At 43.7% G+C, this 24,817-nt stretch overlaps 1 protein-coding gene across 1 annotated transcript in view; it reads left to right on the top strand.

Annotated features, from left to right (window-relative positions):
• The window catches only part of MICAL2 (microtubule associated monooxygenase, calponin and LIM domain containing 2), a gene marked incomplete at its 3' end in the record, with an annotated part of 301,381 nt that overhangs the window by 160,535 nt on the left and 116,029 nt on the right, over positions 1 to 24,817 (top strand). The window contains exons 8-9 of the mRNA XM_088460527.1: positions 2,824 to 3,081; positions 6,880 to 6,995. Of these exons, the coding sequence (XP_088316653.1) occupies positions 2,824 to 3,081; positions 6,880 to 6,995 (374 nt within the window). The remainder of the gene's footprint in view (positions 1 to 2,823; positions 3,082 to 6,879; positions 6,996 to 24,817) is intronic.

Here is a 24,817-nt window from a genome sequence, read left to right as displayed (position 1 = left end):
CCATGGGCTCCGATACCTGGGACACACCTGCCAGTCAGTCCTCTATGCCAGATATAGTGAGACCTGTGCCAGTCAGTCCTCTATGCCAGATATAGTGTGACCTGTGCCATTCAGTCCTCTGCCAGATATAGAGAGACCTGTGCCATTCAGTCCTCTATGCCAGCTATAGTGAGACCTGTGCCAGTCAGTCCTCTATGCCAGATTTGAGACCTGTGCCAGTCAGTCCTCTATGTCAGATATAGTGAGTCTTGTGCCAGTCAGTCCTCTATGCCAGCTTATAGTGAGACCTGTGCCAGTCAGTCCTCTATGCCAGATATAGTGAGAACTGTGCCATTCAGTCCTCTATGCCAGATATAGTGAGACCTGTGCCATTCAGTCCTCTATGCCAGATATAGTGTGACCTGTGCCATTCAGTCCTCTATGCCAGATATAGTGAGACCTGTGCCATTCAGTCCTCTATGCCAGATTTGAGACCTGTGCCAGTTAGTCCTCTATGCCAGATATAGTGAGACCTGTGCCAGTCAGTCCTCTATGCCAGATATAGAGAGACCTGTGCCAGTCAGTCCGGTATGCCAGATATAGTGTGACCTGTGCCATTCAGTCCTCTATGCCAGATATAGTGAGACCTGTGCCATTCAGTCCTCTATGCCAGATATAGTGAGACCTGTGCCATTCAGTCCTCTATGCCAGATATAGTGAGACCTGTGCCATTCAGTCCTCTATGCCAGCTATAGTGAGACCTGTGCCAGTCAGTCCTCTATGCCAGATTTGAGACCTGTGCCATTCAGTCCTCTATGCCAGATATAGTGAGACCTGTGCCATTCAGTCCTCTATGCCAGATATAGTGAGACCTGTGCCATTCAGTCCTCTATGCCAGATTTGAGACCTGTGCCAGTTAGTCCTCTATGCCAGATATAGTGAGACCTGTGCCAGTCAGTCCTCTATGCCAGATATACTGAGACCTGTGCCAGTTAGTCCTCTATGCCAGATATAGTGAGACCTGTGCCAGTCAGTCCTCTATGCCAGATATAGTGAGACCTGTGCCATTCAGTCCTCTATGCCAGCTATAGTGAGACCTGTGCCATTCAGTCCTCTATGCCAGATATAGTGAGACCTGTGCCATTCAGTCCTCTATGCCAGCTATAGTGAGACCTGTGCCATTCAGTCCTCTATGCCAGATTTGAGACCTGTGCCAGTTAGTCCTCTATGCCAGATATAGTGAGACCTGTGCCATTCAGTCCTCTATGCCAGATATAGTGAGACCTGTGCCAGTCAGTCCTCTATGCCAGCTATAGTGAGACCTGTGCCATTCAGTCCTCTATGCCAGATATAGTGAGACCTGTGCCATTCAGTCCTCTATGCCAGCTATAGTGAGACCTGTGCCATTCAGTCCTCTATGCCAGATATAGTGAGACCTGTGCCATTCAGTCCTCTATGCCAGCTATAGTGAGACCTGTGCCATTCAGTCCTCTATGCCAGATTTGAGACCTGTGCCAGTTAGTCCTCTATGCCAGATATAGTGAGACCTGTGCCATTCAGTCCTCTATGCCAGATATAGTGAGACCTGTGCCAGTCAGTCCTCTATGCCAGCTATAGTGAGACCTGTGCCATTCAGTCCTCTATGCCAGATATAGTGAGACCTGTGCCAGTCAGTCCTCTATGCCAGCTATAGTGAGACCTGTGCCATTCAGTCCTCTATGCCAGATATAGTGAGACCTGTGCCATTCAGTCCTCTATGCCAGATTTGAGACCTGTGCCAGTCAGTCCTCTATGCCAGATATAGTGAGACCTGTGCCATTCAGTCCTCTATGCCAGATATAGTGTGACCTGTGCCATTCAGTCCTCTATGCCAGATATAGTGAGACCTGTGCCATTCAGTCCTCTATGCCAGATTTGAGACCTGTGCCAGTTAGTCCTCTATGCCAGATATAGTGAGACCTGTGCCAGTCAGTCCTCTATGCCAGATATACTGAGACCTGTGCCAGTTAGTCCTCTATGCCAGATATAGTGAGACCTGTGCCATTCAGTCCTCTATGCCAGCTATAGTGAGACCTGTGCCATTCAGTCCTCTATGCCAGATATAGTGAGACCTGTGCCATTCAGTCCTCTATGCCAGCTATAGTGAGACCTGTGCCATTCAGTCCTCTATGCCAGATTTGAGACCTGTGCCAGTTAGTCCTCTATGCCAGATATAGTGAGACCTGTGTCATTCAGTCCTCTATGCCAGATATAGTGAGACCTGTGCCAGTTAGTCCTCTTTGCCAGATATAGTGAGACCTGTGCCATTCAGTCCTCTATGCCAGCTATAGTGAGACCTGTGCCATTCAGTCCTCTATGCCAGATATAGTGAGACCTGTGCCATTCAGTCCTCTATGCCAGCTATAGTGAGACCTGTGCCATTCAGTCCTCTATGCCAGATTTGAGACCTGTGCCAGTTAGTCCTCTATGCCAGATATAGTGAGACCTGTGCCATTCAGTCCTCTATGCCAGATATAGTGAGACCTGTGCCAGTTAGTCCTCTATGCCAGATATAGTGAGACCTGTGCCATTCAGTCCTCTATGCCAGATATAGTGAGACCTGTGCCATTCAGTCCTCTATGCCAGCTATAGTGAGACCTGTGCCATTCAGTCCTCTATGCCAGATATAGTGAGACCTGTGCCATTCAGTCCTCTATGCCAGATATAGTGTGCCCTGTGCCATTCAGTCCTCTATGCCAGATATAGTGAGACCTGTGCCAGTCAGTCCTCTATGCCAGCTTATAGTGAGACCTGTGCCAGTCAGTCCTCTGTGCCTATCTCAGATACATATTGATGTCTTTATAGGACTATGCTGATGCGGAGATGCTCCTGTGCGCAGAGAACGTGGACCAGGACAGCTTGCAGTCCTACGCACGAGAAGCTGCAGACTTCGCAACTAATTACCAGTTACCATCATTGGACTTTGCAATCAACCATTACGATCAGCCGGACGTGGCCATGTTCGATTTCACCTCTATGTATGCATCGGAAAACGCTGCCCTGGTCAGGGAACGCCATGGCCACCATCTTCTGGTTGCTCTAGTCGGAGACAGCTTGCTTGAGGTTTGTGGACTTCTTTAAAGGTGTATAGTCAATGCCCGCTCGTGCCGGAGAGTCAGTGCCCACACGTGCCATAGAGTCGGTGCCCACACGTTCCATAGAGTCAGTGCCATAGAGTCAGTGCCTGCACGTGCCATAGAGTCAGTGCCCGCACGTGCCATAGAATCAGTGTCAGCTTGTCCGTGTCCATACTTGCCGGAGAGAAAAACTACCAAACGGCCAATGAGACTTTACCTTGCACAGTCTGGCCAGTCAGCGATGTGTAATAGAGGTGAGCTGTTACATAACGCTAAATGGTATTCTATAGTTATTTGCTCTGCACAGGCATTTACATACAGGTAACCCTCTCTTACATACAGGTCCCCCTCTCTTACATCCAGGTCACCCTCTCTTACATACAGGTCACCCTCTCTTAGATACAGGTCACCCTCTCTTACATACAGGTCACCCTCTCTTACATACAGGTCACCCTCTCTTATATACAGGTCACCCTCTCTTACATACAGGTCACCCTCTCTTACATACAGGTCACCCTCTCTTACATACAGGTCACCCTCTCTTACATACAGGTCCCCCGTTCTTACATACAGGTCCCCCGTTCTTACATACAGGTCACCCTCTCTTACATACAGGTCACCCTCTCTTACATACAGGTCACCCTCTCTTACATACAGGTCACCCTCTCTTACATACAGGTCACCCTCTCTTACATACAGGTCACCCTCTCTTACATACAGGTCACCCTCTCTTACATACAGGTCACCCTCTCTTACATACAGGTCACCCTCTCTTACATACAGGTCACCCTCTCTTAGATACAGGTCACCCTCTCTTAGATACAGGTCACCCTCTCTTAGATACAGGTCACCCTCTCTTAGATACAGGTCACCCTCTCTTACACTACAGGTCACCCTCTCTTACATACAGGTCACCCTCTCTTACATACAGGTCACCCTCTCTTACATACAAGTTCCCCTCTCTTACATACAGGTCACCCTCTCTTACATACAGGTCACCCTCTCTTAGATACAGGTCACCCTCTCTTACATACAGGTCACCCTCTCTTACACTACAGGTCACCCTCTCTTAGATACAAGTTCCCCTCTCTTACATACAGGTCACCCTCTCTTACATACAGGTCACCCTCTCTTACATACAGGTCACCCTCTCTTACATACAGGTCACCCTCTCTTACATACAGGTCACCCTCTCTTACATACAGGTCACCCTCTCTTACATACAGGTCACCCTCTCTTACATACAGGTCACCCTCTCTTAGATACAGGTCACCCTCTCTTAGATACAGGTCACCCTCTCTTAGATACAGGTCACCCTCTCTTAGATACAGGTCACCCTCTCTTACATACAGGTCACCCTCTCTTACATACAGGTCACCCTCTCTTACATACAGGTCACCCTCTCTTACATGCAGATCACCCTCTCTTACACTACAGGTCCCCTCTCTTACATACAAGTTCCCCTCTCTTACTTACAGGTCACCCTCTCTTAGATACAGGTCACCCTCTCTTACATACAGGTCACCCTCTCTTACATACAGGTCACCCTCTCTTACATACAGGTCACCCTCTCTTACACTACAGGTCACCCTCTCTTACATACAGGTCACCCTCTCTTACATACAGGTCACCCTCTCTTACATACAGGTCACCCTCTCTTAGATACAGGTCACCCTCTCTTACATGCAGGTCACCCTCTCTTACACTACAGGTCCCCTCTCTTACATACAAGTTCCCCTCTCTTACATACAGGTCACCCTCTCTTAGATACAGGTCACCCTCTCTTACATACAGGTCACCCTCTCTTACATACAGGTCACCCTCTCTTACATACAGGTCACCCTCTCTTACACTACAGGTCACCCTCTCTTACATACAGGTCACCCTCTCTTACATACAGGTCACCCTCTCTTACATACAAGTTCCCCTCTCTTACATACAGGTCACCCTCTCTTAGATACAGGTCACCCTCTCTTACATACAGGTCACCCTCTCTTACACTACAGGTCACCCTCTCTTACACTACAGGTCACCCTCTCTTAGATACAAGTTCCCCTCTCTTACATACAGGTCACCCTCTCTTACATACAGGTCACCCTCTCTTACACTACAGGTCCCCTCTCTTACATGCAGGTCACCCTCTCTTACACTACAGGTCCCCTCTCTTACATACAAGTTCCCCTCTCTTACATACAGGTCACCCTCTCTTAGATACAGGTCACCCTCTCTTAGATACAGGTCACCCTCTCTTACATACAGGTCACCCTCTCTTACATACAGGTCACCCTCTCTTACATACAGGTCACCCTCTCTTACACTACAGGTCACCCTCTCTTACATACAGGTCACCCTCTCTTACATACAGGTCACCCTCTCTTACATACAAGTTCCCCTCTCTTACATACAGGTCACCCTCTCTTAGATACAGGTCACCCTCTCTTACATACAGGTCACCCTCTCTTACATACAGGTCACCCTCTCTTACACTACAGGTCACCCTCTCTTAGATACAAGTTCCCCTCTCTTACATACAGGTCACCCTCTCTTACATACAGGTCACCCTCTCTTACATACAGGTCTCCCTCTCTTACATACAGGTCACCCTCTCTTACATACAGGTCACCCTCTCTTACATACAGGTCACCCTCTCTTACATACAGGTCACCCTCTCTTACATACAGGTCACCCTCTCTTACATACAGGTCACCCTCTCTAAGATACAGGTCACCCTCTCTTAGATACAGGTCACCCTCTCTTAGATACAGGTCACCCTCTCTTACATACAGGTCACCCTCTCTTACATACAGGTCACCCTCTCTTACACTACAGGTCCCCTCTCTTACATACAAGTTCCCCTCTCTTACATACAGGTCCCCCTCTCTTACATACAGGTCCCCCTCTCTTACACTACAGGTCCCCCTCTCTTACATACAGGTCACCCTCTCTTACATACAGGTCACCCTCTCTTACACTACAGGTCACCCTCTCTTACACTACAGGTCACCCTCTCTTACATACAGGTCACCCTCTCTTAGATACAGGTCACCCTCTCTTACATACAGGTCACCCTCTCTTACATTACAGGTCACCCTCTCTTACACTACAGGTCACCCTCTCTTACATACAGGTCACCCTCTCTTACATTACAGGTCACCCTCTCTTACACTACAGGTCACCCTCTCTTACATAGAGGTCACCCTCTCTTACATACAGGTCACCCTCTCTTACATACAGGTCACCCTCTCTTAGATACAGGTCACCCTCTCTTAGATACAGGTCACCCTCTCTTAGATACAGGTCACCCTCTCTTACATACAGGTCCCCCTCTCTTACACTACAGGTCCCCCTCTCTTACATACAGATCCCCCTCTCTTACATACAGGTCCCCCTCTCTTACATACAGGTCCCCCTCTCTTACATACAGGTCCCCTTCTCTTACATACAGGTCCCCCGTTCTTACATACAGATCCCCCGTTCTTACATACAGGTCCCCCGTTCTTACATACATGTCACCCTCTCTTACATACAGGTCACCCTCTCTTACATACAGGTTACCCTCTCTTACATACAGGTCCCCCTCTCTTACATACAGGTCCCCCTCTCTTACATACAGGTCCCCCTCTCTTACATACAGGTCCCCCTCTCTTACATACAGGTCCCCCTCTCTTACATACAGGTCACCCTCTCTTACATACAGGTCCCCCTCTCTTACATACATATCCCCTCTCTGTTTTGGGAATTCCTGATGACTATTTCAGTTATCACGTGTGTATCTTTCCTGCAGCCTTTCTGGCCCATGGGGACGGGCTGTGCCCGAGGATTTCTGGCAGCGTTTGATACAGCCTGGATGGTGAGGAGCTGGGCGCAGGGAACGCCACCTCTTGAGGTCATTGCTGAACGGTACGTTATTGCTGTGTAATTATTGTAACATATTATGTAATAGCATTTCTTATGTTTTGTGCTGTGTCATAATGCAAAGGGCCTTATTCAGAAGTGCGCACAGTGTCGATATCGGACGCAGCGCAGTGATTTTTCCCTAATGTGCATGGGCGAAAGCCACAATGCACATGTGCGGCTATGGGCTTGAGACGGCGCTTGCGCCAAGGATTTTTTGGCAAAGTGAGTGACAGGTAGTCAGTGTTTGGGGGAGGCAGCGGGGGTGGGCGTCTCTGTACAGAAGACAACATTGCAGTGCCTGATGGATGTAACGCCGATGTTTGCACAGTTTGAGCGATTATCTGTAATCGGCGCCTGCGTATGAATTGCACTGCGCATGTGCCAAGTTTCATTTTCGTTGTCGCTCACAGACAGGGACTGTTTGTGGGCAGGAACAAGGAGGTGGCGACTCAATCGCAGGTGTGTCGCTAACCATTTTCGGAATGAGTGCCTGCGACTGCGATCCCTTACAGAGTGAAAATGGCTGCGGTGTCTCAGTTTCCGGCAGCCATTCTTCATGACCACAGGTTTAACCGTAAACCCGATAATTGATTGACCTGCGATCAAGCTGCGTCTTTGTACGCATCTGCTTGGATTTGTGAAGCCGCTGGTGGGCGTCTCAATACAAATCGTGGGTGGCTGCAACATTGGCATATTTTCCAACAACCGCTGCGTACAAATTAGTTAGCGTTCATTTCTGAATCAGGCCCAATGTTACCACGGCAAGTTGGCCGCCGGTCTGATTTAGTCGGCGGGCAGCGTTTCGTTTTGCTTTAGGTTTTGTTACCCTTTATGTGGGCGCCGGAAACTATTTTCCTGCTTTTTCCACTTCCTTCCTTTATTCTTTAAAAAAACAGACAGAGAAAGCGAAAAATGCCATCGTATGGTGAGCGCAATACCAACGCCTGCCGGCTGTTTATGTCGCATGATTAGTCCTCCATCAGACCCAACCGGCTGCATTTTAATTAAAAAACATTATGAATGCACAAAAGCAATAAAGTGCATGTAACCATGAATAATACAAAGAAATGCAATGAACATGAAATAATTATATATATATATATATATAATTTTTTATTTTTTTTTACATTAAATCATGTTATAAACTCAGTTTAATATGTATTCAGTCTAAGGGATTTATTAGAAGCCACACAGTTCTTATAAAGTTCATCTTTTAACTCTTTAATTCCCAGCAGCAGGAAGTATTATCAGGCCTGCATCCCTCGTTCCCTGCAAAGTATCGTACTTTATCTGTGACTTCTCTCCTCCCTCCTGTATATTGTCTGTTATTGCACATGACGATCTCTGAGCTTTTATCACTGTAACGTTAAAGTGACATTTCCCTGTGAACCTGACATCTCTCTCCCAGAGCTCAGAGGACCCTACTGTTAGACTAGTGCGCACGTTATGGCTGTGAATACCGTGTATGCGTTGCAGAGTCCTTAGCAAGAATGTGCCCACACCTTGGGAGCGGCTTTGTTACAACATTATGACCTGGGAGAGCCAAGCCAGCGTTTGCACAGCAATCTGCCGATTTGGGGAAAACCACATAGTTTATATCGGCAGATATATCATAATTTTATGTCATATATAAATACAGTTCTGTGTACAGATAGACTGATGCCTCACAGAACTATTGTTTGCATTATGCATTGTCAGCTCTTTCACTCACTTCACCCATCCCGCTCGCAGCGCAAAGCGCATCCTGCCTCGGAGACGGTTCTGTTTGCTAGACTCTTATTTGACCATTTGTGTCCCAATATAAAAGGCTGTTATGTGAATAGATAAAAGCGTGTATTTTACATTTAAAGGGGTTTAAGTCTTTAATAATTTTTTTGCCGTTTCTTGCTGTATTATGTTTAGTTATTCTAATGCGTATAATCACCGGCCCTCACTGCCTGTCACCTTTTGTTGTATTGAATAGAGAAGGGAGATGTAGGCTACTCTTCGCTTCTCGAGCTAAATTAATATGCCAGCTGAAATCTTTAGCACAAAAGTAGATAGGTTAGAAACAATTTCAATATATGCTTTTATTTTTTTTTCTCCCCCAAAACAAAGAAGCAGAAACATTTGTCATCTTTTAATGAGTTAGAGGAAATGAATCTACAAAAAAAACAATTTTACTAAAGATCTGCTGAGCGCAGGAAGAACCCCAGCCATAACTGGAATATAAGTGTGATAACACGTACGCATCACTGACCTGAGAGTCATTACTGCAGTATAAGTGTGATAACACACACACATCACTGACCAGAGACTCATTACTGCAGTATAAGTGTGATAACACACACACATCACTGACCTGAGAGCCATAACTGGAATATAAGTGTGATAACACGCACACATCACTGACCAGAGAGTCATTACTGCAGTATAAGTGTGATAACACACACACATCACTGACCTGAGAGCCATAACTGCAGTATAAGTGTGATAACACACACACATCACTGACCTGAGAGTCATTACTGCAGTATAAGTGTGATAACACACACACATCACTGACCTGAGAGTCATTACTGCAGTATAAGTGTGATAACACACACACATCACTGACCTGAGAGCCATAACTGCAGTATAAGTGTGATAACACACACATCACTGACCTGAGAGCCATAACTGCAGTATAAGTGTGATAAAACACACACATCACTGACCTGAGAGTCATTACTGCAGTATAAGTGTTATAACACACACACATCACTGACCTGAGAGCCATAACTGCAGTATAAGTGTGATAACACACACATCACTGACCTGAGAGCCATAACTGAAATATAATTGTGATAACACACACACATCACTGACCTGAGAGCCATAACTGGAATATAAGTGTGATAACACACACACATCACTGACCTGAGAGTCATTACTGCAGTATAAGTGTGATAACACACACACATCACTGACCTGAGAGCCATAACTGGAATATAAGTGTGATAACACACACACATCACTAACCTGAGAGCCATAACTGGAATATAAGTGTGATAACACACACACATCACTGACCTGAGAGTCATTACTGCAGTATAAGTGTGATAACACGCACACATCACTGACCTGAGAGCCATAACTGCAGTATAAGTGTGATAACACACACACATCACTGACCTGAGAGCCATAACTGGAATATAAGTGTGATAACACACACACATCACTGACCTGAGAGCCATAACTGGAATATAAGTGTGATAACACACACACATCACTGACCTGAGAGTCATAACTGGAATATAAGTGTGATAACACGCACGCATCACTGACCTGAGAGTCATTACTGCAGTATAAGTGTGATAACACACACACATCACTGACCTGAGAGTCATTACTGCAGTATAAGTGTGATAACACACACAAATCACTGACCTGAGAGCCATAACTGGAATATAAGTGTGATAACACACACACATCACTGACCTGAGAGCCATAACTGGAATATAAGTGTGATAACACGCACACATCACTGACCTGAGAGTCATTACTGCAGAATAAGAGTGATAACACACACACATCACTGACCTGAGAGCCATAACTGGAATATAAGTGTGATAGCACACACACATCACTGACCTGAGAGCCATAACTGCAGTATAAGTGTGATAACACACACACATCACTGACCTGAGAGCCATAACTGGAATATAAGTGTGATAACACACACACATCACTGACCTGAGAGCCATAACTGGAATATAAGTGTGATAACACACACACATCACTGACCTGAGAGTCATAACTGGAATATAAGTGTGATAACACGCACGCATCACTGACCTGAGAGTCATTACTGCAGTATAAGTGTGATAACACACACACATCACTTACCTGAGAGTCATTACTGCAGTATAAGTGTGATAACACACACACATCACTGACCTGAGAGCCATAACTGGAATATAAGTGTGATAACACGCACACATCACTGACCTGAGAGTCATTACTGCAGTATAAGTGTGATAACACACACACATCACTGACCTGAGAGCCATAACTGCAGTATAAGTGTGATAACACACACACATCACTGACCTGAGAGTCATTACTGCAGTATAAGTGTGATAACACACACACATCACTGACCTGAGAGTCATTACTTCAGTATAAGTGTGATAACACACACACATCACTGACCTGAGAGCCATAACTGCAGTATAAGTGTGATAACACACACATCACTGACCTGAGAGCCATAACTGCAGTATAAGTGTGATAAAACACACACATAACTGACCTGAGAGTCATTACTGCAGTATAAGTGTTATAACACACACACATCACTGACCTGAGAGCCATAACTGCAGTATAAGTGTGATAACACACACATCACTGACCTGAGAGCCATAACTGGAATATAATTGTGATAACACACACACATCACTGACCTGAGAGCCATCACTGGAATATAAGTGTGATAACACACACACATCACTGACCTGAGAGTCATTACTGCAGTATAAGTGTGATAACACACACACATCACTGACCTGAGAGCCATAACTGGAATATAAGTGTGATAACACGCACAAATCACTGACCTGAGAGCCATAACTGGAATATAAGTGTGATAACACACACACATCACTGACCTGAGAGCCATAACTGGAATATAAGTGTGATAACACGCACACATCACTGACCTGAGAGTCATTACTGCAGAATAAGAGTGATAACACACACACATCACTGACCTGAGAGCCATAACTGGAATATAAGTGTGATAGCACACACACATCACTGACCTGAGAGCCATAACTGCAGTATAAGTGTGATAACACACACACATCACTGACCTGAGAGCCATAACTGGAATATAAGTGTGATAACACACACACATCACTGACCTGAGAGTCATTACTGCAGTATAAGTGTGATAACACACACACATCACTGACCTGAGAGTCATTACTGCAGTATAAGTGTGATAACACACACACATCACTGACCTGAGAGCCATAACTGCAGTATAAGTGTGATAACACACACACATCACTGACCTGAGAGTCATTACTGCAGTATAAGTGTGATAACACACACACATCACTGACCTGAGAGTCATTACTGCAGTATAAGTGTGATAACACACACACATCACTGACCTGAGAGCCATAACTGCAGTATAAGTGTGATAACACACACACATCACTGACCTGAGAGCCATAACTGGAATATAAGTGTGATAACACACACACATCACTGACCTGAGAGTCATTACTGCAGTATAAGTGTGATAACACACACACATCACTGACCTGAGAGCCATAACTGGAATATAAGTGTGATAACACACACACATCACTGACCTGAGAGTCATAACTGGAATATAAGTGTGATAACACACACACATCACTGACCTGAGAGCCATAACTGCAGTATAAGTGTGATAACACACACACATCACTGACCTGAGAGTCATTACTGCAGTATAAGTGTTATAACACACACACATCACTGACCTGAGAGTCATTACTGCAGTATAAGTGTGATAACACACACACATCACTGACCTGAGAGTCATTACTGCAGTATAAGTGTGATAACACACACACATCACTGACCTGAGAGCCATAACTGGAATATAAGTGTGATAACACGCACACATCACTGACCTGAGAGTCATTACTGCAGTATAAGTGTGATAACACACACACATCACTGACCTGAGAGCCATAACTGCAGTATAAGTGTGATAACACGCACACATCATTGACCTGAGAGTCATTACTGCAGTATAAGTGTGATAACACACACACATCACTGACCTGAGAGTCATTACTGCAGTATAAGTGTGATAACACACACACATCACTGACCTGAGAGCCATAACTGGAATATAAGTGTGATAACACACACACATCACTGACCTGAGAGTCATTACTGCAGTATAAGTGTGATAACACACACACATCACTGACCTGAGAGTCATTACTGCAGTATAAGTGTGATAACACACACACATCACTGACCTGAGAGCCATAACTGCAGTATAAGTGTGATAACACACACACATCACTGACCTGAGAGCCATAACTGGAATATAAGTGTGATAACACACACACATCACTGACCTGAGAGTCATTACTGCAGTATAAGTGTGATAACACGCACACATCACTGACCTGAGAGTCATTACTGCAGTATAAGTGTGATAACACACACACATCACTGACCTGAGAGTGATTACTGCAGTATAAGTGTGGTAACACACACACATCACTGACCTGAGAGCCATAACTGCAGTATAAGTGTGATAACACGCACACACCACTGACCTGAGAGCCATCACTGGAATATAAGTGTGATAACGCACACACATCACTGACCTGAGAGTCATTACTGCAGTATAAGTGTGATAACACACACACATCACTGACCTGAGAGCCATAACTGCAGTATAAGTGTTTTAACACACACACATCACTGACCTGAGAGCCATAACTGCAGTATAAGTGTGATAACACGCACATATCACTCACCTGAGAGTCATTACTGCAGTATAAGTGTGATAACACACACACATCACTGACCTGAGAGTCATTACTGCAGTATAAGTGTGATAACACACACACATCACTGACCTGAGAGTCATTACTGCAGTATAAGTGTGATAACACACACACATCACTGACCTGAGAGTCATTACTGCAGTATAAGTGTGATAACACACACATCACTCACCTGAGAGTCATTACTGCAGTATAAGTGTGATAACAAACACACATCACTGACCTGAGAGTCATTACTGCAGTATAAGTGTGATAACACACACACATCACTGACCTGAGAGTCATTACTGCAGTATAAGTGTGATCACACATATCACTGACCTGAGAGTCATTACTGGAATATAAGTGTGATAACACACACACATCACTGACCTGAGAGCCATAACTGGAATATAAGTGTGATAACACGCACACATCACTGACCTGAGAGTCATTACTGCAGTATAAGTGTGATAACACACACACATCACTGACCTGAGAGTCATTACTGCAGTATAAGTGTGATAACACACACACATCACTGACCTGAGAGTCATTACTGCAGTATAAGTGTGATAACACACACACATCACTGACCTGAGAGTCATTACTGGAATATAAGTGTGATAACACGCACACATCCCTGACCTGAGAGCCATAACTGGAATATAAGTGTGATAACACACACACATCACTGACCTGAGAGCCATAACTGGAATATAAGTGTGATAACACACACACATCACTGACCTGAGAGTCATAACTGGAATATAAGTGTGATAACACACACGCATCACTGACCTGAGAGTCATTACTGCAGTATAAGTGTGATAACACACACACATCACTGACCTGAGAGTCATTAATGCAGTATAAGTGTGATAACACACACACATCACTGACCTGAGAGCCATAACTGGAATATAAGTGTGATAACACGCACACATCACTGACCTGAGAGTCATTACTGCAGTATAAGTGTGATAACACACACACATCACTGACCTGAGAGCCATAACTGGAATATAAGTGTGATAACACGCACACATCACTGACCTGAGAGTCATTACTGCAGTATAAGTGTGATAACACACACACATCACTGACCTGAGAGTCATTACTGCAGTATAAGTGTGATAACACACACACATCACTGACCTGAGAGCCATAACTGCAGTATAAGTGTGATAACACACACACATCACTGACCTGAGAGTCATTACTGCAGTATAAGTGTGATAACACACACACATCACTGACCTGAGAGTCATTACTGCAGTATAAGTGTGATAACACACACACATCACTGACCTGAGAGCCAAAACTGCAGTATAAGTGTGATAACACACACACATCACTGACCTGAGAGCCATAACTGGAATATAAGTGTGATAACACACACACATCACTGACCTGAGAGTCATTACTGCAGTATAAGTGTGATAACACACACACATCACTGACCTGAGAGCCATAACTGGAATATAAGTGTGATAACACACACACATCACTGACCTGAGAGTCATAACTGGAATATAAGTGTGATAACACACACACATCACTGACCTGAGAGCCATAACTGCAGTATAAGTGTGATAACACACACACATCACTGACCTGAGAGTCATTACTGCAGTATAAGTGTTATAACACACACACATCACTGACCTGAGAGTCATTACTGCAGTATAAGTGTGATAACACACACACATCACTGACCTGAGAGTCATTACTGCAGTATAAGTGTGATAACACACACACATCACTGACCTGAGAGCCATAACTGGAATATAAGTGTGATAACACGCACACATCACTGACCTGAGAGTCATTACTGCAGTATAAGTGTGATAACACACACACATCACTGACCTGAGAGCCATAACTGCAGTATAAGTGTGATAACACGCACACATCACTGACCTGAGAGTCATTACTGCAGTATAAGTGTGATAACACACACACATCACTGACCTGAGAGTCATTACTGCAGTATAAGTGTGATAACACACACACATCACTGACCTGAGAGCCATAACTGGAATATAAGTGTGATAACACACACACATCACTGACCTGAGAGTCATTACTGCAGTATAAGTGTGATAACACACACACATCACTGACCTGAGAGTCATTACTGCAGTATAAGTGTGATAACACACACACATCACTGACCTGAGAGCCATAACTGCAGTATAAGTGTGATAACACACACACATCACTGACCTGAGAGCCATAACTGGAATATAAGTGTGATAACACACACACATCACTGACCTGAGAGTCATTACTGCAGTATAAGTGTGATAACACGCACACATCACTGACCTGAGAGTCATTACTGCAGTATAAGTGTGATAACACACACACATCACTGACCTGAGAGTGATTACTGCAGTATAAGTGTGGTAACACACACACATCACTGACCTGAGAGCCATAACTGCAGTATAAGTGTGATAACACGCACACACCACTGACCTGAGAGCCATCACTGGAATATAAGTGTGATAACGCACACACATCACTGACCTGAGAGTCATTACTGCAGTATAAGTGTGATAACACACACACATCACTGACCTGAGAGCCATAACTGCAGTATAAGTGTTTTAACACACACACATCACTGACCTGAGAGCCATAACTGCAGTATAAGTGTGATAACACGCACATATCACTCACCTGAGAGTCATTACTGCAGTATAAGTGTGATAACACACACACATCACTGACCTGAGAGTCATTACTGCAGTATAAGTGTGATAACACACACACATCACTGACCTGAGAGTCATTACTGCAGTATAAGTGTGATAACACACACACATCACTGACCTGAGAGTCATTACTGCAGTATAAGTGTGATAACACACACATCACTCACCTGAGAGTCATTACTGCAGTATAAGTGTGATAACAAACACACATCACTGACCTGAGAGTCATTACTGCAGTATAAGTGTGATAACACACACACATCACTGACCTGAGAGTCATTACTGCAGTATAAGTGTGATCACACATATCACTGACCTGAGAGTCATTACTGGAATATAAGTGTGATAACACACACACATCACTGACCTGAGAGCCATAACTGGAATATAAGTGTGATAACACGCACACATCACTGACCTGAGAGTCATTACTGCAGTATAAGTGTGATAACACACACACATCACTGACCTGAGAGTCATTACTGCAGTATAAGTGTGATAACACACACACATCACTGACCTGAGAGTCATTACTGCAGTATAAGTGTGATAACACACACACATCACTGACCTGAGAGTCATTACTGCAGTATAAGTGTGATAACACGCACACATCCCTGACCTGAGAGCCATAACTGGAATATAAGTGTGATAACACACACACATCACTGACCTGAGAGCCATAACTGGAATATAAGTGTGACAACACACACACATCACTGACCTGAGAGTCATAACTGGAATATAAGTGTGATAACACACACGCATCACTGACCTGAGAGTCATTACTGCAGTATAAGTGTGATAACACACACACATCACTGACCTGAGAGTCATTAATGCAGTATAAGTGTGATAACACACACACATCACTGACCTGAGAGCCATAACTGGAATATAAGTGTGATAACACGCACACATCACTGACCTGAGAGTCATTACTGCAGTATAAGTGTGATAACATACACACATCACTGACCTGAGAGCCATAACTGGAATATAAGTGTGATAACACGCACACATCACTGACCTGAGAGTCATTACTGCAGTATAAGTGTGATAACACACACACATCACTGACCTGAGAGTCATTACTGCAGTATAAGTGTGATAACACACACACATCACTGACCTGAGAGTCATTACTGCAGTATAAGTGTGATAACACACACACATCACTGACCTGAGAGTCATTACTGCAGTATAAGTGTGATAACACACACACATCACTGACCTTAGAGCCATAACTGGAATATAAGTGTGATAACGCACACACATCTCTGACCTGCGAGTCATTACTGCAGTATAAGTGTGATAACACACACATCACTGACCTGAGAGCCATAACTGGAATATAAGTATGATAACACACACATCACTGACCTGAGAGCCATAACTGCAGTATAAGTGTGATAACACAAACACATCACTGACCTGAGAGTCATTACTGCAGTATAAGTGTGATAACACGCACACATCACTGACCTGAGAGCCATAACTGGAATATAAGTGTGATAACACGCACACATCACTGACCTGAGAGTCATTACTGCAGTATAAGTGTGATAACACACACACACATCACTGACCTGAGAGCCATAACTGCAGTATAAGTGTGATAACACACACACATCACTGACCTGAGAGTCATTACTGCAGTATAAGTGTGATAACACACACACATCACTGACCTGAGAGTCATTACTGCAGTATAAGTGTGATAACACACACACATCACTGACCTGAGAGCCATAACTGCAGTATAAGTGTGATAACACACACATCACTGACCTGAGAGCCATAACTGCAGTATAAGTGTGATAAAACACACACATAACTGACCTGAGAGTCATTACTGCAGTATAAGTGTTATAACACACACACATCACTGACCTGAGAGCCATAACTGCAGTATAAGTGTGATAACACACACATCACTGACCTGAGAGCCATAACTGGAATATAATTGTGATAACACACACACATCACTGACCTGAGAGCCATCACTGGAATATAAGTGTGATAACACACACACATCACTGACCTGAGAGTCATTACTGCAGTATAAGTGTGATAACACACACACATCACTGACCTGAGAGCCATAACTGGAATATAAGTGTGATAACACGCACAAATCACTGACCTGAGAGCCATAACTGGAATATAAGTGTGATAACACACACACATCACTGACCTGAGAGCCATAACTGGAATATAAGTGTGATAACACGCACACATCACTGACCTGAGAGTCATTACTGCAGAATAAGAGTGATAACACACACACATCACTGACCTGAGAGCCATAACTGGAATATAAGTGTGATAGCACACACACATCACTGACCTGAGAGCCATAACTGCAGTATAAGTGTGATAACACACACACATCACTGACCTGAGAGCCATAACTGGAATATAAGTGTGATAACACACACACATCACTGACCTGAGAGTCATTACTGCAGTATAAGTGTGATAACACACACACATCACTGACCTGAGAGTCATTACTGCAGTATAAGTGTGATAACACACACACATCACTGACCTGAGAGCCATAACTGCAGTATAAGTGTGATAACACACACACATCACTGACCTGAGAGTCATTACTGCAGTATAAGTGTGATAACACACACACATCACTGACCTGAGAGTCATTACTGCAGTATAAGTGTGATAACACACACACATCACTGACCTGAGAGCCATAACTGCAGTATAAGTGTGATAACACACACACATCACTGACCTGAGAGCCATAACTGGAATATAAGTGTGATAACACACACACATCACTGACCTGAGAGTCATTACTGCAGTATAAGTGTGATAACACACACACATCACTGACCTGAGAGCCATAACTGGAATATAAGTGTGATAACACACACACATCACTGACCTGAGAGTCATAACTGGAATATAAGTGTGATAACACACACACATCACTGACCTGAGAGCCATAACTGCAGTATAAGTGTGATAACACACACACATCACTGACCTGAGAGTCATTACTGCAGTATAAGTGTTATAACACACACACATCACTGACCTGAGAGTCATTACTGCAGTATAAGTGTGATAACACACACACATCACTGACCTGAGAGTCATTACTGCAGTATAAGTGTGATAACACACACACATCACTGACCTGAGAGCCATAACTGGAATATAAGTGTGATAACACGCACACATCACTGACCTGAGAGTCATTACTGCAGTATAAGTGTGATAACACACACACATCACTGACCTGAGAGCCATAACTGCAGTATAAGTGTGATAACACGCACACATCACTGACCTGAGAGTCATTACTGCAGTATAAGTGTGATAACACACACACATCACTGACCTGAGAGTCATTACTGCAGTATAAGTGTGATAACACACACACATCACTGACCTGTGAGCCATAACTGGAATATAAGTGTGATAACACACACACATCACTGACCTGAGAGTCATTACTGCAGTATAAGTGTGATAACACACACACATCACTGACCTGAGAGTCATTACTGCAGTATAAGTGTGATAACACACACACATCACTGACCTGAGAGCCATAACTGCAGTATAAGTGTGATAACACACACACATCACTGACCTGAGAGCCATAACTGGAATATAAGTGTGATAACACACACACATCACTGACCTGAGAGTCATTACTGCAGTATAAGTGTGATAACACGCACACATCACTGACCTGAGAGTCATTACTGCAGTATAAGTGTGATAACACACACACATCACTGACCTGAGAGTGATTACTGCAGTATAAGTGTGGTAACACACACACATCACTGACCTGAGAGCCATAACTGCAGTATAAGTGTGATAACACGCACACACCACTGACCTGAGAGCCATCACTGGAATATCAGTGTGATAACGCACACACATCACTGACCTGAGAGTCATTACTGCAGTATAAGTGTGATAACACACACACATCACTGACCTGAGAGCCATAACTGCAGTATAAGTGTTTTAACACACACACATCACTGACCTGAGAGCCATAACTGCAGTATAAGTGTGATAACACGCACATATCACTCACCTGAGAGTCATTACTGCAGTATAAGTGTGATAACACACACACATCACTGACCTGAGAGTCATTACTGCAGTATAAGTGTGATAACACACACACATCACTGACCTGAGAGTCATTACTGCAGTATAAGTGTGATAACACACACACATCACTGACCTGAGAGTCATTACTGCAGTATAAGTGTGATAACACACACATCACTCACCTGAGAGTCATTACTGCAGTATAAGTGTGATAACAAACACACATCACTGACCTGAGAGTCATTACTGCAGTATAAGTGTGATAACACACACACATCACTGACCTGAGAGTCATTACTGCAGTATAAGTGTGATCACACATATCACTGACCTGAGAGTCATTACTGGAATATAAGTGTGATAACACACACACATCACTGACCTGAGAGCCATAACTGGAATATAAGTGTGATAACACGCACACATCACTGACCTGAGAGTCATTACTGCAGTATAAGTGTGATAACACACACACATCACTGACCTGAGAGTCATTACTGCAGTATAAGTGTGATAACACACACACATCACTGACCTGAGAGTCATTACTGCAGTATAAGTGTGATAACACACACACATCACTGACCTGAGAGTCATTACTGCAGTATAAGTGTGATAACACGCACACATCCCTGACCTGAGAGCCATAACTGGAATAAAAGTGTGATAACACACACACATCACTGACCTGAGAGCCATAACTGGAATATAAGTGTGATAACACACACACATCACTGACCTGAGAGTCATAACTGGAATATAAGTGTGATAACACACACGCATCACTGACCTGAGAGTCATTACTGCAGTATAAGTGTGATAACACACACACATCACTGACCTGAGAGTCATTAATGCAGTATAAGTGTGATAACACACACACATCACTGACCTGAGAGCCATAACTGGAATATAAGTGTGATAACACGCACACATCACTGACCTGAGAGTCATTACTGCAGTATAAGTGTGATAACACACACACATCACTGACCTGAGAGCCATAACTGGAATATAAGTGTGATAACACGCACACATCACTGACCTGAGAGTCATTACTGCAGTATAAGTGTGATAACACACACACATCACTGACCTGAGAGTCATTACTGCAGTATAAGTGTGATAACACACACACATCACTGACCTGAGAGCCATAACTGCAGTATAAGTGTGATAACACACACACATCACTGACCTGAGAGTCATTACTGCAGTATAAGTGTGATAACACACACACATCACTGACCTGAGAGCCATAACTGCAGTATAAGTGTGATAACACACACACATCACTGACCTGAGAGTCATTACTGCAGTATAAGTGTTATAACACACACACATCACTGACCTGAGAGTCATTACTGCAGTATAAGTGTGATAACACACACACATCACTGACCTGAGAGTCATTACTGCAGTATAAGTGTGATAACACACACACATCACTGACCTGAGAGCCATAACTGGAATATAAGTGTGATAACACGCACACATCACTGACCTGAGAGTCATTACTGCAGTATAAGTGTGATAACACACACACATCACTGACCTGAGAGCCATAACTGCAGTATAAGTGTGATAACACGCACACATCACTGACCTGAGAGTCATTACTGCAGTATAAGTGTGATAACACACACACATCACTGACCTGAGAGTCATTACTGCAGTATAAGTGTGATAACACACACACATCACTGACCTGAGAGCCATAACTGGAATATAAGTGTGATAACACACACACATCACTGACCTGAGAGTCATTACTGCAGTATAAGTGTGATAACACACACACATCACTGACCTGAGAGTCATTACTGCAGTATAAGTGTGATAACACACACACATCACTGACCTGAGAGCCATAACTGCAGTATAAGTGTGATAACACACACACATCACTGACCTGAGAGCCATAACTGGAATATAAGTGTGATAACACACACACATCACTGACCTGAGAGTCATTACTGCAGTATAAGTGTGATAACACGCACACATCACTGACCTGAGAGTCATTACTGCAGTATAAGTGTGATAACACACACACATCACTGACCTGAGAGTGATTACTGCAGTATAAGTGTGGTAACACACACACATCACTGACCTGAGAGCCATAACTGCAGTATAAGTGTGATAACACGCACACACCACTGACCTGAGAGCCATCACTGGAATATAAGTGTGATAACGCACACACATCACTGACCTGAGAGTCATTACTGCAGTATAAGTGTGATAACACACACACATCACTGACCTGAGAGCCATAACTGCAGTATAAGTGTTTTAACACACACACATCACTGACCTGAGAGCCATAACTGCAGTATAAGTGTGATAACACGCACATATCACTCACCTGAGAGTCATTACTGCAGTATGTGTGATAACACACACACATCACTGACCTGAGAGTCATTACTGCAGTATAAGTGTGATAACACACACACATCACTGACCTGAGAGTCATTACTGCAGTATAAGTGTGATAACACACACACATCACTGACCTGAGAGTCATTACTGCAGTATAAGTGTGATAACACACACATCACTCACCTGAGAGTCATTACTGCAGTATAAGTGTGATAACAAACACACATCACTGACCTGAGAGTCATTACTGCAGTATAAGTGTGATAACACACACACATCACTGACCTGAGAGTCATTACTGCAGTATAAGTGTGATCACACATATCACTGACCTGAGAGTCATTACTGGAATATAAGTGTGATAACACACACACATCACTGACCTGAGAGCCATAACTGGAATATAAGTGTGATAACACGCACACATCACTGACCTGAGAGTCATTACTGCAGTATAAGTGTGATAACACACACACATCACTGACCTGAGAGTCATTACTGCAGTATAAGTGTGATAACACACACACATCACTGACCTGAGAGTCATTACTGCAGTATAAGTGTGATAACACACACACATCACTGACCTGAGAGTCATTACTGCAGTATAAGTGTGATAACACGCACACATCCCTGACCTGAGAGCCATAACTGGAATATAAGTGTGATAACACACACACATCACTGACCTGAGAGCCATAACTGGAATATAAGTGTGATAACACACACACATCACTGACCTGAGAGTCATAACTGGAATATAAGTGTGATAACACACACGCATCACTGACCTGAGAGTCATTACTGCAGTATAAGTGTGATAACACACACACATCACTGACCTGAGAGTCATTAATGCAGTATAAGTGTGATAACACACACACATCACTGACCTGAGAGCCATAACTGGAATATAAGTGTGATAACACGCACACATCACTGACCTGAGAGTCATTACTGCAGTATAAGTGTGATAACATACACACATCACTGACCTGAGAGCCATAACTGGAATATAAGTGTGATAACACGCACACATCACTGACCTGAGAGTCATTACTGCAGTATAAGTGTGATAACACACACACATCACTGACCTGAGAGTCATTACTGCAGTATAAGTGTGATAACACACACACATCACTGACCTGAGAGTCATTACTGCAGTATAAGTGTGATAACACACACACATCACTGACCTGAGAGTCATTACTGCAGTATAAGTGTGATAACACACACACATCACTGACCTTAGAGCCATAACTGGAATATAAGTGTGATAACGCACACACATCTCTGACCTGCGAGTCATTACTGCAGTATAAGTGTGATAACACACACATCACTGACCTGAGAGCCATAACTGGAATATAAGTATGATAACACACACATCACTGACCTGAGAGCCATAACTGCAGTATAAGTGTGATAACACAAACACATCACTGACCTGAGAGTCATTACTGCAGTATAAGTGTGATAACACGCACACATCACTGACCTGAGAGCCATAACTGGAATATAAGTGTGATAACACGCACACATCACTGACCTGAGAGTCATTACTGCAGAATAAGTGTGATAACACACACACATCACTGCCCTGAGAGTCATTACTGCAGTATAAGTGTGATAACACACACACATCACTGACCTGAGAGTCATTACTGCAGTATAAGTGTGATAACACACACACATCACTGACCTGAGAGTCATTACTGCAGTATAAGTGTGATAACACGCACACATCACTGACCTGAGAGCCATAACTGCAGTATAAGTGTGATAACACACACACATCACTGACCTGAGAGTCATTACTGCAGTATAAGTGTGATAACACACACACATCACTGACCTGAGAGCCATAACTGCAGTATAAGTGTGATAACACACACACATCACTGACCTGAGAGTCATTACTGCAGTATAAGTGTGATAACACACACACATCACTGACCTGAGAGTCATTACTGCAGTATAAGTGTTATAACACACACACATCACTGACCTGAGAGCCATAACTGCAGTATAAGTGTGATAACACACACACATCACTGACCTGAGAGCCATAACTGGAATATAA

The sequence above is a fragment of the Taudactylus pleione genome, unplaced genomic scaffold (genome assembly GCF_031769625.1).
Source record: "Taudactylus pleione unplaced genomic scaffold, aTauple2 ptg000047l, whole genome shotgun sequence".
Lineage (NCBI taxonomy): Eukaryota > Metazoa > Chordata > Amphibia > Anura > Myobatrachidae > Taudactylus > Taudactylus pleione.
Note: the sequence above shows the minus strand (reverse complement) of the source record. Positions and strands in the feature narration are given on the sequence as shown.